The following is a 12,769-nucleotide window of genomic DNA, read 5'->3' as shown; positions in this document are numbered from 1 at the left end:
GGGAAATGCATATAAAATCACAATGAGCTACCACTTCACACTCGTTATGATGGTTACTACCATAAAAACAGAAAGTGACAAGTGTTGGTGAGAATGTAGAGATATTGGAACCTAGCATGCTCTTGGTGGAAATGTAAAATGATGTAGCCAAGAGGTGGAAGCAACCTAAGTATCCTTCAGTGGGTGAATTGATAAACAAAAGGTGGCATATACATACAATGAATATTATTTGGCATTAAAAAAGAGGAAAATTCTGGCACATTCTATAACATGGATGAACCTTGAGGACATTATGCTAAGTGAAATAAGTCAGTCACAAAAAGACAAATACTGAATGATTTCACTTATAAGAGAAGTCTAACGTAGCCAAACTCACAGAAGCAGAAAGTGGAAGATGGTTGTCAGGATGAAAAGGGTTCTAGAGATGAATGGTGGTGATAGTGATGCAATATTGTGAATGTACTTATTGTCACCAAACTACATTCTTAAAAATGGTTAAAATGGTAAATTTTATGTTATGTACATTTTACCACGATAAACAGTACCATCAGTAAATAACAATGGAATGACAATAGTAACACAAGAAGCAGAAAGGAGTAAATGGAGTCAAATTGTTATAAGATTCTTGAATTGCTAATAAGGTGGTAAATGTATTAATTTAAGGTAGACTGTAAAAATCAAGAATGCATAACTACTAAAAGAATTATTAAAGAGTGTATAATTAAAAGCTAATAGAAAAGATAAAATAAATACTAGATTAATCCAATAGAGTCTGAGAAAGATAAGAATGAGAAAATATTCTATAGTTGCATAAAACACATAATATTTTCTGTCATAAGATAGGTTCTGATTAATAACTACATGGAGAACACTCAAAAAGTATTGTCCTTACTCTCCTACTCGCGGGGAGAAGTGTGCAAAAAATATATATTGTTATTATGGTTCTTTTCTTACCAAAAGATTATTTTAGACTTCAAAAATTGTTGTAATCTTCCATGGAACTGGCTGTCTTAATTAATAATTTATCGCTCCAGAAATAGCACTTAGACATGTTAAGGAACTTGGATTTCTTTGTTAAAGCACTTGAAGACTTTTGACATTTCTTTCTTCTCCCTTTATGCTTTTCCTACTCTTACTGGAAGTACTCAAAGGTTTGTTGTCTCTGGTAGTCATTAACTCAATAATTTTTTTCTTATTTCTCAGATTTTTACTTTGTAAACCTTTAATCGTGTGGTTGTATTTTCTAAGTCATCTTTCTTTTTGTATTCTGGGAGAGTTTTCATTCTGATCTTCCAACTATTTAATCCTTTGCTTATCTTTTATCCATTCTAATATTTCATTTATCATGTTTTTATTCGACCTATTATAATTTATACCAAATAATCCTACCCAATTTTTATGATTTTTGTTTCAACTTGCATGTTTAATGATCTCTTCACATACCTTTTCATTCTTGTTTTTAATTCCATGAGGACCTAGTAGTGCCTGAAATATAGAAAGTTTTAAATAAATGTTTGTTGAAGAAATTAAGAAAGAGTTTGGAAGGAAAAGAAAGTACAGAACATATTATAGTCATGAAAAAAAGCAACTTTATGATATTTTAATAATATCAATTAATCACCCCCTCTAGGCCTCATCCTACCATTTTGTTAAGAATTAATCTCAATCCTTGTAAGCATACCCTGTCTGACCCCTATTTTTTCCTAGGGTGCTAGCACTAGGCATAGCAGAAGGCCTGAGTGTGTATGAGATGGGGGATGGGGGTGGGGAGAAGCATCTGGCCATGGGAACAGCTCTCTAAGAAAGTTGCTGTTGAAATGTGCCCACATGGTTTCTTCATAGCCCATAGATCTTAGCTTCCTCTATGCTATGCTTCAGGCATGGGAGTATTGTGTGGCTGCTTCTGGTCTCATCACCTTGGAAGCATCCTGCAGCTCTTCCCTCTCTAGGGGTTGATGCCTTACTATGAGTTTGTCAAAGAAGCAGGGTGCAAGTACTGTCTCTAGAATCCCATAGATGCCTCCTCTCTTCTCCAACCCCCAACTTCAAAGAGAGTCTCTTTCTAGAAGGCAGAAAATCTTTCTTTCTTCATGGTTCTGGTGCAAATTCCTTTCTCCATTCTACCTTTCTCCTCACTCTGGGACTAGCATTCATGAACAAAATTCAAGAAGACTCAAGACATCTCTTTCACTTTGCCACATTCCTCCCCCTGAGGACAAGGTTTCATATTTGGAATTGGAGTGGAATAAGAAGGAAAATCCAGAAGGAAAAAAATAACATTAAAAATATGAAAATAGCATGCTACAGAAAGAAGGGAAGAAGCACAGAAAGAATTGATCTATCCTCTTCTTCCTTCTCTGAAGCAACTTAGTTTTCTAGAGTAACCTAGTGAAAGCACTAGGTTTTTAAACAACCTACAGGTCTTTTGATCTTGCTCTTAAGGTGCTCCCTTCCCCAAGGTGCCAAGACAGAGAATCTAGAAAAGGAGAGGGCTTTTTCTTATATACACAAAAGACAGAGCCATGTTTGCAATCTGAAATGCGTTTTTATAGGAAATCATTGCGTAGAAGCCATGGCAATAATGTCACCTAGAGATTGGAACCACAGAAGGACCAGCAATTTCTAGAAGTTTTCATTACATAAGTTATAGCCCCTGCAGCACCTCAAATTCACTGAGTAGTTATTCCATTTCACGTCATTCACATTAGCACACTTCTTTAGGCAGCCCTTAAAGGATAAAAAGGGAGAACCATCACCTGCAGAAGGGAGGAGAAACAGATCAGCAAAGAGGCTTCTGCAAAGAAATTTCTTTCCAGCCTACACCAGCATATAAAAACATCCTTGTGTAGTTAAAGGCTCTGTTATTTAAAAGTCTTGAATTGAAATATGTTGCAAGTTGAGAGTTTCCCAAATAAAAGGCAATGGTACAGTAGTTTCAAAAAAGGTTATTGGGGGCGGGGAGATGATGACAGATGCAATTCTGGGGTTGCCAAAACTGGATGTTTCAACCGAGAATCAACATTGATTTAATTAAGGGTTATAAATGGTAGGAAAATAGAAAAATCATGATGTTTAGTCTTACTCATCAAGGGCCATTTAGCCAGTATCTATTGCTGATCTCAGGCGCTCTAGTTCCACAGTTGAAAATCACCCACCAGGAATTCCAGCCAAGGCCCAACAGAAGGAACTGCCCTCCCTACGCCAACACGCAGTTGTCCTCCACTGGCCGCAGTGTGCCTCTCCTCTTATCTTCATGGCCTCCTGTGTTTTCTTCATGCTTCTCAGAACACTGGTTCTATAGCTATAGACTCCCACCCCTAGTGGTCACCCTCATCTATCTTCATTATGACATGTGACAGGGGTAGAGATACTAGCCACCCCAGGGCTGAGGCTGCCTGTGGTAAAGGAAGGCCCCTCCTTGTTACCATGGCTGACATCTCCCTGTCTTCTTCCTTGACCTCTTCTTCCTTTCCCCAACCCACAACTTACTTTTGAAAATTCTCCCAGTTACGCAAGCCTCTTCCAGTGTTGCCACACACATTCCTTTGCCTCTGGAACACTCCTCTCTGGGAAACTGCATGTGGCACATTCTACATTGAACGGTTTCTATAATTTGTCCCGGAGAGTAGGGAAACAGAAGTGAGAGCAGATCTCAACCTGCCATGGAAGAACCCATCTCCCTTTCAGGTTAGAATTCTGCTTGAAGCCTGGAGGGCTGTGCCAGAGACTCATTAAGCGTGGGCACTTCCCTCCATTAGAATAGGCTAAGCCAAGAGAGGGACTGGTTCTCAAGAGTTGTGTCCTGAAAAAAAAAAAAAAAACAACAAAAAGAAACAGGACAAGAAAGAAAGGTGGAGGGATAAGGAGAAGAATAACAAAATCGAGACTGAGATAATCAAAACAACTCCTCTTCATACTCACTAGGAAAAGAATTTTCATCAACAAACAGTATGTAGTCTATGCTGACAAAGAGAAATAACATATAAAACAAATCTGCAATTTTGCCTGAGATTTACCCTGGCATAAGGTCCTTGTAATCCTTGTAATTCATTGGGTTCATCCTGTGCTCTTAACCTGGAGCCACTGCAGGCCCTTTCTGTCCTTTTGAAGCCCGGTCACCTGTCTGATAGCACCTCTGCACCTCTTCTCTCCTTTTAATTCTCTTCACCTCTACAGAGCCTCTCAGATTCCCCTACCCATCCCTATAGGATGCAGTATAGACCAGAAGGAGAAAGATAAATATACTTTTTCCCCCTCATTCCCTTCTTTTAAATCGACCCTGCACGGCTTTCTTACCTACATGTTTCTGGAAGCTGACAATGAGGAAAATTATCTGAAATTCATTGCTACACTTTAAATTTGGCCAGTTAGTGCCTGTAAAGTCAATATTTCACTTTCTCTTTTCCCTTTTTCTCTTTTCCGTTGTCCATTAATAACTCACCCTAAGCCTTGTCAACTGTTGTGGTGATATTTGGTCAAAATTAAAATCAGCCCCCATCCCAGCCCCATCCTGATGGAAGAGATTGCTGAGTGTTGGAATTCAAGGTCTATCTCTGGGTTCTTTTTGATGCCTAATACATACCCTGTCCCATTCATCTCCCCCCTCCTCCAAATTTCCCCCTCCCACATCAATGATCCATTTCTACTCACTTGTAGGTTCACTGTTTAAAAATGACCCAGATAGTACTGTTGAGGGAAAAAAAAAAAGATATACTTTCTGCAGATCTTATTTTAACAAGCCCCACCTCAAAGCTTCTGTGAACATCCTCTTCATTTCTTTATAATCCACCAATTTCCTCCTACAAGGGAAAGCTAAGGCTTTGGTGAAGGTCCCAGGGATATGATGCATTTTTGTGGAAGGCATGGCATGAGAATGACAGCTTCTGTTACCACAGGGCTCCTATAAGAGGACTTCCTCATGGAACCCTGGCCCATTGCAGGATCCTTGATACATCTCTTCAACTGTCAACCCTAGGGACTCACCTTTGAAGCAGCAGAGCAGGATGAGGAACCCCAGCAGGAGAGACTTGTTCATTTCAGAGGGAGGAAGGAGCAGGTTAGGGCAGAAAGTTGCAAGTTACCAGTTTATACATCTGCCAGATTGGGCTTCTGTGCGAAAAGCTAGGGGCGGGGACACTGTGGAAATCCTTCAAAGGCTATCCTGCTTCTATGGAAACCAGTGACTGTCATTTCTCTTTTTGGCAAACTGGGGGGAGAGGGACTGGCTTGGTAAGTCCCGGACCTGATTTATTCCAGTCCTATCACTCAGCGTTTTTAATGCCATGTTCTGTGGTCTTTCCATTATGCCACACTGTGGGAGAATACAAGGGTAAATCAGGGCTGGGTGGGTAGGATTCAGAGTCATCTTCGTGGAAGTGCTCATTGAAGCTGAGAGACTAACTATATGAGCGCAAGTAATCAGAATGCAGAAAGGCCAAAAGAAGGCTGAGCACAGAGCCTTCGGAAGGTATACCTATAGAGAATGGAGAAGAGATGGGGGAAAGTTCATCTCAAAGGCAATGAAAGAAGATTTTCATGAGGAGAGTATTTTCCCACTGTCAATCATCCTGGAAGGAAGCAAACTCTGGGCTAGAAGATGAGAGTTGAAGAGAGAACTGCTTTGTGTTCTTGGAGTTCTCAATAGTTGAGACTTAGACTTCTGTTAGGAGATAGAAGTTTAAGATTAGTTCTGGAGGGAGGTAAGCTGGTCCTTCCCATTTGATGTCAGGCCAGGTATTAGGGGGTTTTACCTCAATTCTGAGAGTAACAAGGGATTCAATAAGGGAGGTGGCTGAATATAAAAGTCCTGTGGAAGGGACTGAGCCTGTGGATTCTAAAAACGGCCAAATCCTGGTGAAGCTGTGAAATGACACTGCTAAGGATTCATACATTACTTAACTTCCACACACACATCACTGATTTTTATCTCATTGCCCTGAAATTTAGCATTTCTTCTTTCATGTTTACATTCCTTTTTCTGACATGCTGAAATCTCCCCTTCTTCCTCCTAGGAATTTCATATTTAATTTTTTGGCTGATGGCAGCCATAAGAAAGGAGGAAAGGTTCTTTACCTATGTCCCGCTGAAACCATCTCCTCGCCTAATTATACTTCTACGATATTATTATACCACTTTTCCTAAAGTAAAAATTTCCCCCTTCTAGCCTTTCTGATTTACCTGGATTCTTTGCTTATTTTTGAACTATATTTTATTGATTTACTTTTCTCCTGAAATCTCCTCACATTCATACTCTCAGCCTTAGTATCTCATAATTCCTGATTTTCTTACTGAGCCTCACACTGTTCCTTTTTTCAGTGCCCTAATCCTTTTTCTTATTCTCTTAGGGCACTCCCAAATAATACTTCTTATGGCATAAATTTCAATCCCATGACTTTAAAATGTTTAGGAATTAATCCTGTTTGCCTATTGCTCTAAACCTTATTTAGGTCTGCATGGAACATTTATTCATGATGCCCTTCTCTCCATCAGAGACTTCTGGAGGTAGAAAGAGACCAGAAATGTAACCCAGAATTTATCTTAACTGAAAGTGACAAGATAGGTCTACAGTTATGTCTGTTTCTGTGTGATTAGAAGATGATTAGATTGGGATTTTTGCTTTGCATCTATAGTGTTATGCAAAATTATAAAAAATGATGTTTCTTGAATGGAGATTCACTTTCCAATCAGTTACAATTATTTTAAAAAGAAACAGATCTACTCTCCACAGGTAATATAGCAAAATATCCTGAAATTTTTTGGCAATCGAGATATTTTCACATAATGGCCTTTTGAATAAATTAATGGGGCTGGTGGTATATACCAGGATTTGAGGAAAGAGATCTGAGCTTAGTCACATATGATAAGGAGGGTCGACAAGATGAAGAACCACTGTCACTTTTCCTGCACGGCGCCAATGGCCTTAGGCTCCAGGGTTCTCCCAAGACTCATAGTACTTATGCCAGTGAGCTGGGAGGGAAAGAACAGTTTCTTCTGAAAGAATAGTCCAATCATAACAGCCTGTCTCTTTTCCCTCAGGCATGTAAATAGCACAGCTCTGAGTGACAGACCCTCTGAAAGCAGAAAAGTTCTACCCTTTTGAGGGATATGAAAACAAAAAATTTTCAGACAATATGTGCAGATCCAAAAGAGAACATGAAAGAATGATCTCTGAGGTTCTTGTGTGTGTGTGTTCATTTCTACTGTGAGATTCACCATTCCTGAATTTTTCTGGGAATCTCAGAATTGTTCAAAATGCCCACAATCCCCTAGATAGTTCCTTCCTGTGACAGTAAGGGCTGGAGACAATAACATGGGCATTGAAGTGACTAGGGAGCTAGGTTTAGGATTCAAGGGAGAAGAAGTAGCCAATAGTCTATCCCTTGCTCCTGTTATAGTTTACAGCTATAACAATAAGCTATATCAACAAACCTAGCTATCACCAGGAGAACTCTTTCTAAGGGTGACCTCAACTGAGGAGAAATTAGGAACTCTTCTACTCTCTGAGGTGAATTGACCAGTACATGAAGGCCGTACTCAGAGACCTCTTTGCAAACTACCAGCACCCTCAAGGTGTCACATAGTCCTTCATATTGCCCAGGTTGTGAATGTTTTTACATGAATTACTCCAGATTATAAAAACAATGTCTCCGTGTTCAAAGAGACTATCCCTGACCAGTTTACTGAAGCAGATCTCCCCTAGTTTTTCGTGTGTGTGTGTGTGTGTGTGTGTGTGTGTGTGTGTGTGTGTGTGGATTTTGGGTTTTTACATTGGTGAAAAATATTACACATACCAAAAAGGGTATAAAACATAACTGCATATCTTAAATTATTTTGAAGTATATTCTGTACCTATGAACCAGGTCAGGAAATCGGATATTGCCCAGTCACAGAAAACTCTTACACTGAATGCTCCTACCCAACTATGTTTTTCTTTTTCTTCATCTAGTGGGAAATGTTATCCTTTCTCTTATGCAATTTAACCATCACTTATTTTATAGTTTTACTGCGCTACATTTTTGCTTGTTTTCAAATATCAATATTAATGATATCAAATGGTATGTGTTCTAGAAATTATTCATGTTTTTGTACGAAATTGCTTTTTTTTCTATGTGGTATTCCATTATATGAATATTAGGGCTGAGAACTTTCCAGTATCAATGACAAACATCCTCTCAGAGATTCAAGAAAACCAAAATACACTAAGCAAGAGAAATTTAAAAATCTGGCATTATAGTGAAATTTCACAAAGTCAAAGAAAACAGTAAAATGTTAAAGGGAACTAGAAAATAAAAAAAAACCATAATTCAAAAGAACATTAGACTGGCAGCTGAATTCTCAATAAGAACAATGGTAGCTAGAAATTATTGGGGTGATATCTCCAATATGCTGAAAGGCAATAACTACCACCATAGAATTTTACATCCAGAGAAAAAGTTCTTCAGGAATAAAGTGAAATAAAGACATTATTAGACAATAGTAATGCCATCAACAAACCTACACTTATAGAAACTATATACAATCAATAAATAATTGTTAAATTGAATTGATATGTTTGAACTAGTCAAGGCTAGAGGGCAAATGTATACATTTCTAGATTCTTGTAGAAAGTAAAAAGGAGCTTTTTGATGCTGCCATCAGTTTTTGCAGGCCCACAGAGTCCTCACACTTCTGACTTTCTTAGTGTTCAGCCCACACTCCAGAAATTCCCAACCCCATAATCTCCCACGGTCAATTTTCTTGAATGATCAGGAATGGGTCCGGTTGTCCTTTTTTAACCCAGAGAGACACAGACATGTCATCTTTCAGCCAGCAGTACCCATGTTGCTCAAGACAGTCATGAAGAAAGCATCCTCTATCTCAAGATGATATACAAGTTCAGTGTCAAATTCTTTTAAGAGATCAATTAAAAATGAAGCCTAGACCTACATCTGGTCAGGACGGCAGAGCAGGTAAACACTATGCTCACCTCCTCTCACGATCAAATCAAAATTACCACTAACCTACAGAAACAGCCATCATCAGGAGTTGTCTGAAGTCTAGCCAAACAGGAGTCCTACTAGTGGGGGCACACAGAAAAGGCCACCTCAAGATGAGTAGGAAGGGTGAAGATACAAAATGGGCTAGTCCTACACCCAGGCCCATTAAAAATCAGGAGGGATCTCTCCACTGCTGAGGTCTTCCTGGGGGAGCAAGAGGTCTTGGCCCCACACTGGGCTCCCCAGCCCAGGGTTCCAGTGCCAGGAAGAGCAGTCCCCACAATGTTTGACTGTGAAAGGTAAATACCATATGATTTCACTTATATGTGGAATCTAAAGAATAAAAGAAACTAATAAACAAAATAGAAACAGACTCATAGTCACAGAGAACATACTGGTGATTGCCAGATGGGAGTGGGGTTGGGGGCTGAGTGAAAAAATGAAGGGATTAAGAAGTACAAATTGGTAGGTACAAAATAGTCATGGGAATGTGAAATACAGCACGGAGACTCTAGTCAATAATATTGTAATTCTACGTATAGTTTCAGGTGGGTAGTAGACTAATCAGGGAGATCAATTCATAAATTATATAAATATTTAACTACTATGCTGTATACCTGAAACTAATATCATATAATATTGATTGTTAATTCTAATTGCAAAATAAACATTTTTAACAGTGAAACTGCAGGAGATGTTGTAGAATTAAAGTTAAGAAGAAGGGGCCCTGAAATGCACCCCTTGGTCATGACCTGAAGTGCTGGGGGAAGTCAGATTGGGTCCCTCTTTTCAAGGAGGGACACTAATGCTGGGGGTCTTTGTGGGAGTTTCATGTACCTCCAGACAGAGTGGGAGGAGAGTTAGGGACCCAGTGGCTCAGTGGTGTATAATCCTGACAAGCCCGAGACCACTGTTCCAAAGAACAGCCTGGGATCCAGACCATTGGGTTAGGGGGACAACATCTTCGAGGAGCCTTGGGCTGAGATAGTTTCTGATCATTAAAATCCAGATGGGCAGCAGATGAAAGGTGTAAAGCTCAGTGAGGTGAGAAAAGGGAACAAGGAATACTCAAACACGGCAACACTGGAGCTCTTCGCACCATTCAGAGGTGGGCGAGGAAGGAGTGAGAGGGTGTTTGTACATTTAGAAGATATGAATATGCTCAAGAAAAAAACCCAGCTCTTTCAAAGACTTAAAGATGTACCAAAATGTTGAAAATACAAGGATTAAAAGAGGACATAGCCTCCTCTTCATGTCTTAGAAATTTCCTAAAGACGTTTGCTCAAGCGTAGTATAAGAAAGTGAGATTCTTGTAACACCTCCACACTCCCTCCTCATCCCAGGAAAGTTCTTCCCTCGAACAGAAGTCTTTGGATGCATGTCCAAAGGCACTCTGATGAGGACTCTCTGCTTTAAAATCCCAGGTCTTGAAAAATCTCAAAATTAATGAAATAGCCAAAGTTCAGTATTGCAGATATAATGGGACATAATATGAATCGTAATATAGTTTTCTCTTTTTTTAATTGTCAAGTTGTTTTTTGGTTCTCACTCCTTGCCAGTGGTTCTGTCTTTCGTCCCACCTCCGACTATTTAGTGCCACCACTTGGCTTTATGGAGTGTTGGGTTGGGGGCCCTCTTCTTGGCGCTTCCATTATTCTGATGACTTCTGTTCTTCTGGGCTGCTCTTCTGAAGACAATTAGCAGACATAAATCTAACTGTACTCATTCAGGAGATTCTTAGCAAGCAGCTCAGTCAGAGCAGAGGCTACCATGTGAAAGTCAAACTGAAAAGGCTGCTGATTTGGCACAGCCTCTGTGTGAGCAGGCACACAGAGCTGTACAAAACAACACTCGTAAAAATACCACTGCTAATAATAATGGTTATAGCTAGTGGCTTGAACTTCAAATTTTTGTTTCTTTTCAGCACCAGAATCCTGAGGCTGTGGACATGTATGACCTGCTCTGCCCTGGGTCTTCTTGCCCTATTAATTATCTCGTCCAGTGATCATATGTCATAGCTCCAAATACCCTCTATACACTGACGACCCACAATGACAACTGTCCTTTTCAGGTTCTGAGACAGAAGAGTGAAAGCTGGGAATGTCATCAAGGAGGCTTAAAGAAGAAAACTACTCAAGAGGCCCCAAGAAGAAAGAGTAGTTGCAGGACAAAAAATTAGAAAGCTCCCTTAAAATCTGTTGCTTCAAAAGGCAGAGTCCTTGTTTGGTCTGTTTTGTTGTTGTTGTTGTTTTGTCTTTTTTTTTTCTTCCACTAACCACACTCTTCTTTCTAGTGTCTTCATCCCAGCTTTGTTTCCGGATGCAAAACCTTTTCACCACTACTGCCCTACTTATAAGGTTGTACCCATAACTATAAGACCACACACAGAATCAGATAGATTGTGGTTCAAATCTCAGCTCTTTCATTTATTAGGAGTCTTAGTTTCATCATTTATAAATGGAGATAATGCTACCTAATCCCCAGACTTGTTGTAAGGAGTCAGAAGATGAGCAAAGTGCTCCGCACAGTGCCCAGCGAAACTTCTGGAAGCACTCAACTCTAGGCTGACTGTAAATGTGATTCTCTCCCAGGACACACTCTCATTAGGCAATTCAGTTTGATCTTGCTTCTCATGCAATTTCACACCACATTTCATATCCTGGAACCAGTCCATTGTAAACCAATTAGTAATATCAGCTGCATGCCAGGAACTGCTCTAATAGCTTTACATACATTAACTCATTTAGTCATCACAACAAGTTTATAATGCAGATATTATAATTATCTCCATCTTACCATTGAGGAAATTCACCTTAGAGAAGTTACGAGCTTGCTCAAGATTATAGAACTCGTAAGAGGTTCAGTAGGAATTCAAATGCAGAATGCCTGGATCACAAGAGGGTCCTCTTAACCAATAAGCTACATATCTCTCTCCTCCACTTTTAATAATGAAAGAAGGCTTATCCCATTTCTTTGCCTTTATACTTGAGTTTTAAGTTTGCTCTTATGAACAGTTATGCATCTTTTGACTCTTATACACTGATGTACCTCCCTGGCTTTCCTTGCAGAAATCGATGCTCCAGAATATCTGAACATTCAACTTACTGATATCTGCTCATACAGCAGAGAGTTATATATGTGCTTCAAAGGAAGAGAAAACAGAGGAAAAACAGCTAAAAGAGTCCCTGCTGTGCCCAAGTCACTGGGACTGGCACTTCACACACATCTTTTGGCATGGTGATTGAATTTGCAGGAATGGATCTTAAGTGCATTGTGCTAAGTGAAGTAAGGCAGACAGTGAAAGGCAAATACTGCATGGAATCAATTACATGTGGAATCTTAAAAGCAACAACAAAAACAGTCAAATTCAGAGTAGAAAAGTGGTTGCCAGTGTCTGGGTCGGGGTGTGAGGGAGAAATAGGGAGAGGCTGGTAAAAGGGTACAAAATTTCATCTCTAAGTTGAATAAGGCCTGAGAATATTTTGTAAAATATGGTGACTATAGTTGATAACACTGTATTACATAACTGAAATTTTCTAAGAGAGAACTTAAATGTGCTCACCAAATTAAAAACGTGAGGTGATTGATGGTTGTGTTAATTAACTAGATTGGAGGTGGGGGAAAGAAATCCTGTCACAACGTATACATATGTCAATTCACCATGACATATACTTTAAATACCTTACAATTTTATTTGTCAATTATACCTCTATAATGCTAAAAATAAATTTTAAACCTGCATGGGCTTGCTCAGGTCCCAGTTGAAATCTCAGTTCTGCTTCCTGGAATTTTGA

At 39.5% G+C, this 12,769-nt stretch overlaps 1 protein-coding gene across 1 annotated transcript; it reads right to left on the bottom strand.

The window, feature by feature from the left end:
• Positions 1-2,622: 2,622 nt before the first annotated feature.
• PATE1 (prostate and testis expressed 1) lies at positions 2,623-5,035 on the bottom strand. Its single transcript, XM_023534717.1, has 4 exons — positions 4,984-5,035; positions 4,651-4,686; positions 3,490-3,651; positions 2,623-2,756 (listed from the first exon to the last, which is right to left on the bottom strand). Exons 1-4 carry the CDS (start codon positions 5,033-5,035, stop codon positions 2,623-2,625), a joined length of 384 nt encoding a protein of 127 aa, XP_023390485.1.
• Between the last annotated feature and the right edge of the window lie 7,734 nt (positions 5,036-12,769).

Source organism: Pteropus vampyrus, unplaced genomic scaffold (genome assembly GCF_000151845.1).
Source record: "Pteropus vampyrus isolate Shadow unplaced genomic scaffold, Pvam_2.0 Scaffold130, whole genome shotgun sequence".
Lineage (NCBI taxonomy): Eukaryota > Metazoa > Chordata > Mammalia > Chiroptera > Pteropodidae > Pteropus > Pteropus vampyrus.
The sequence above is the reverse complement of the archived record's forward strand: the minus strand, read 5'-3'. Positions and strand labels throughout refer to the sequence as shown.

Excerpts from the sequence above, each read along its gene's own strand:
- PATE1 (XM_023534717.1), bottom strand. The coding sequence starts at position 5,035 with ATGAACAAGTCTCTCCTGCTGGGGTTCCTCATCCTGCTCTGCTGCTTC. Across the intron at positions 3,652-4,650 it reads TTTAAACAGTGAACCTACAA|ATCTGCTCTCACTTCTGTTT; the intron begins GTGAGTAGAAAT and ends TGGCAGGTTGAG. Across the intron at positions 2,757-3,489 it reads AACTGGGAGAATTTTCAAAA|GTGATGGTTCTCCCTTTTTA; the intron begins GTAAGTTGTGGG and ends TCCCTTCTGCAG.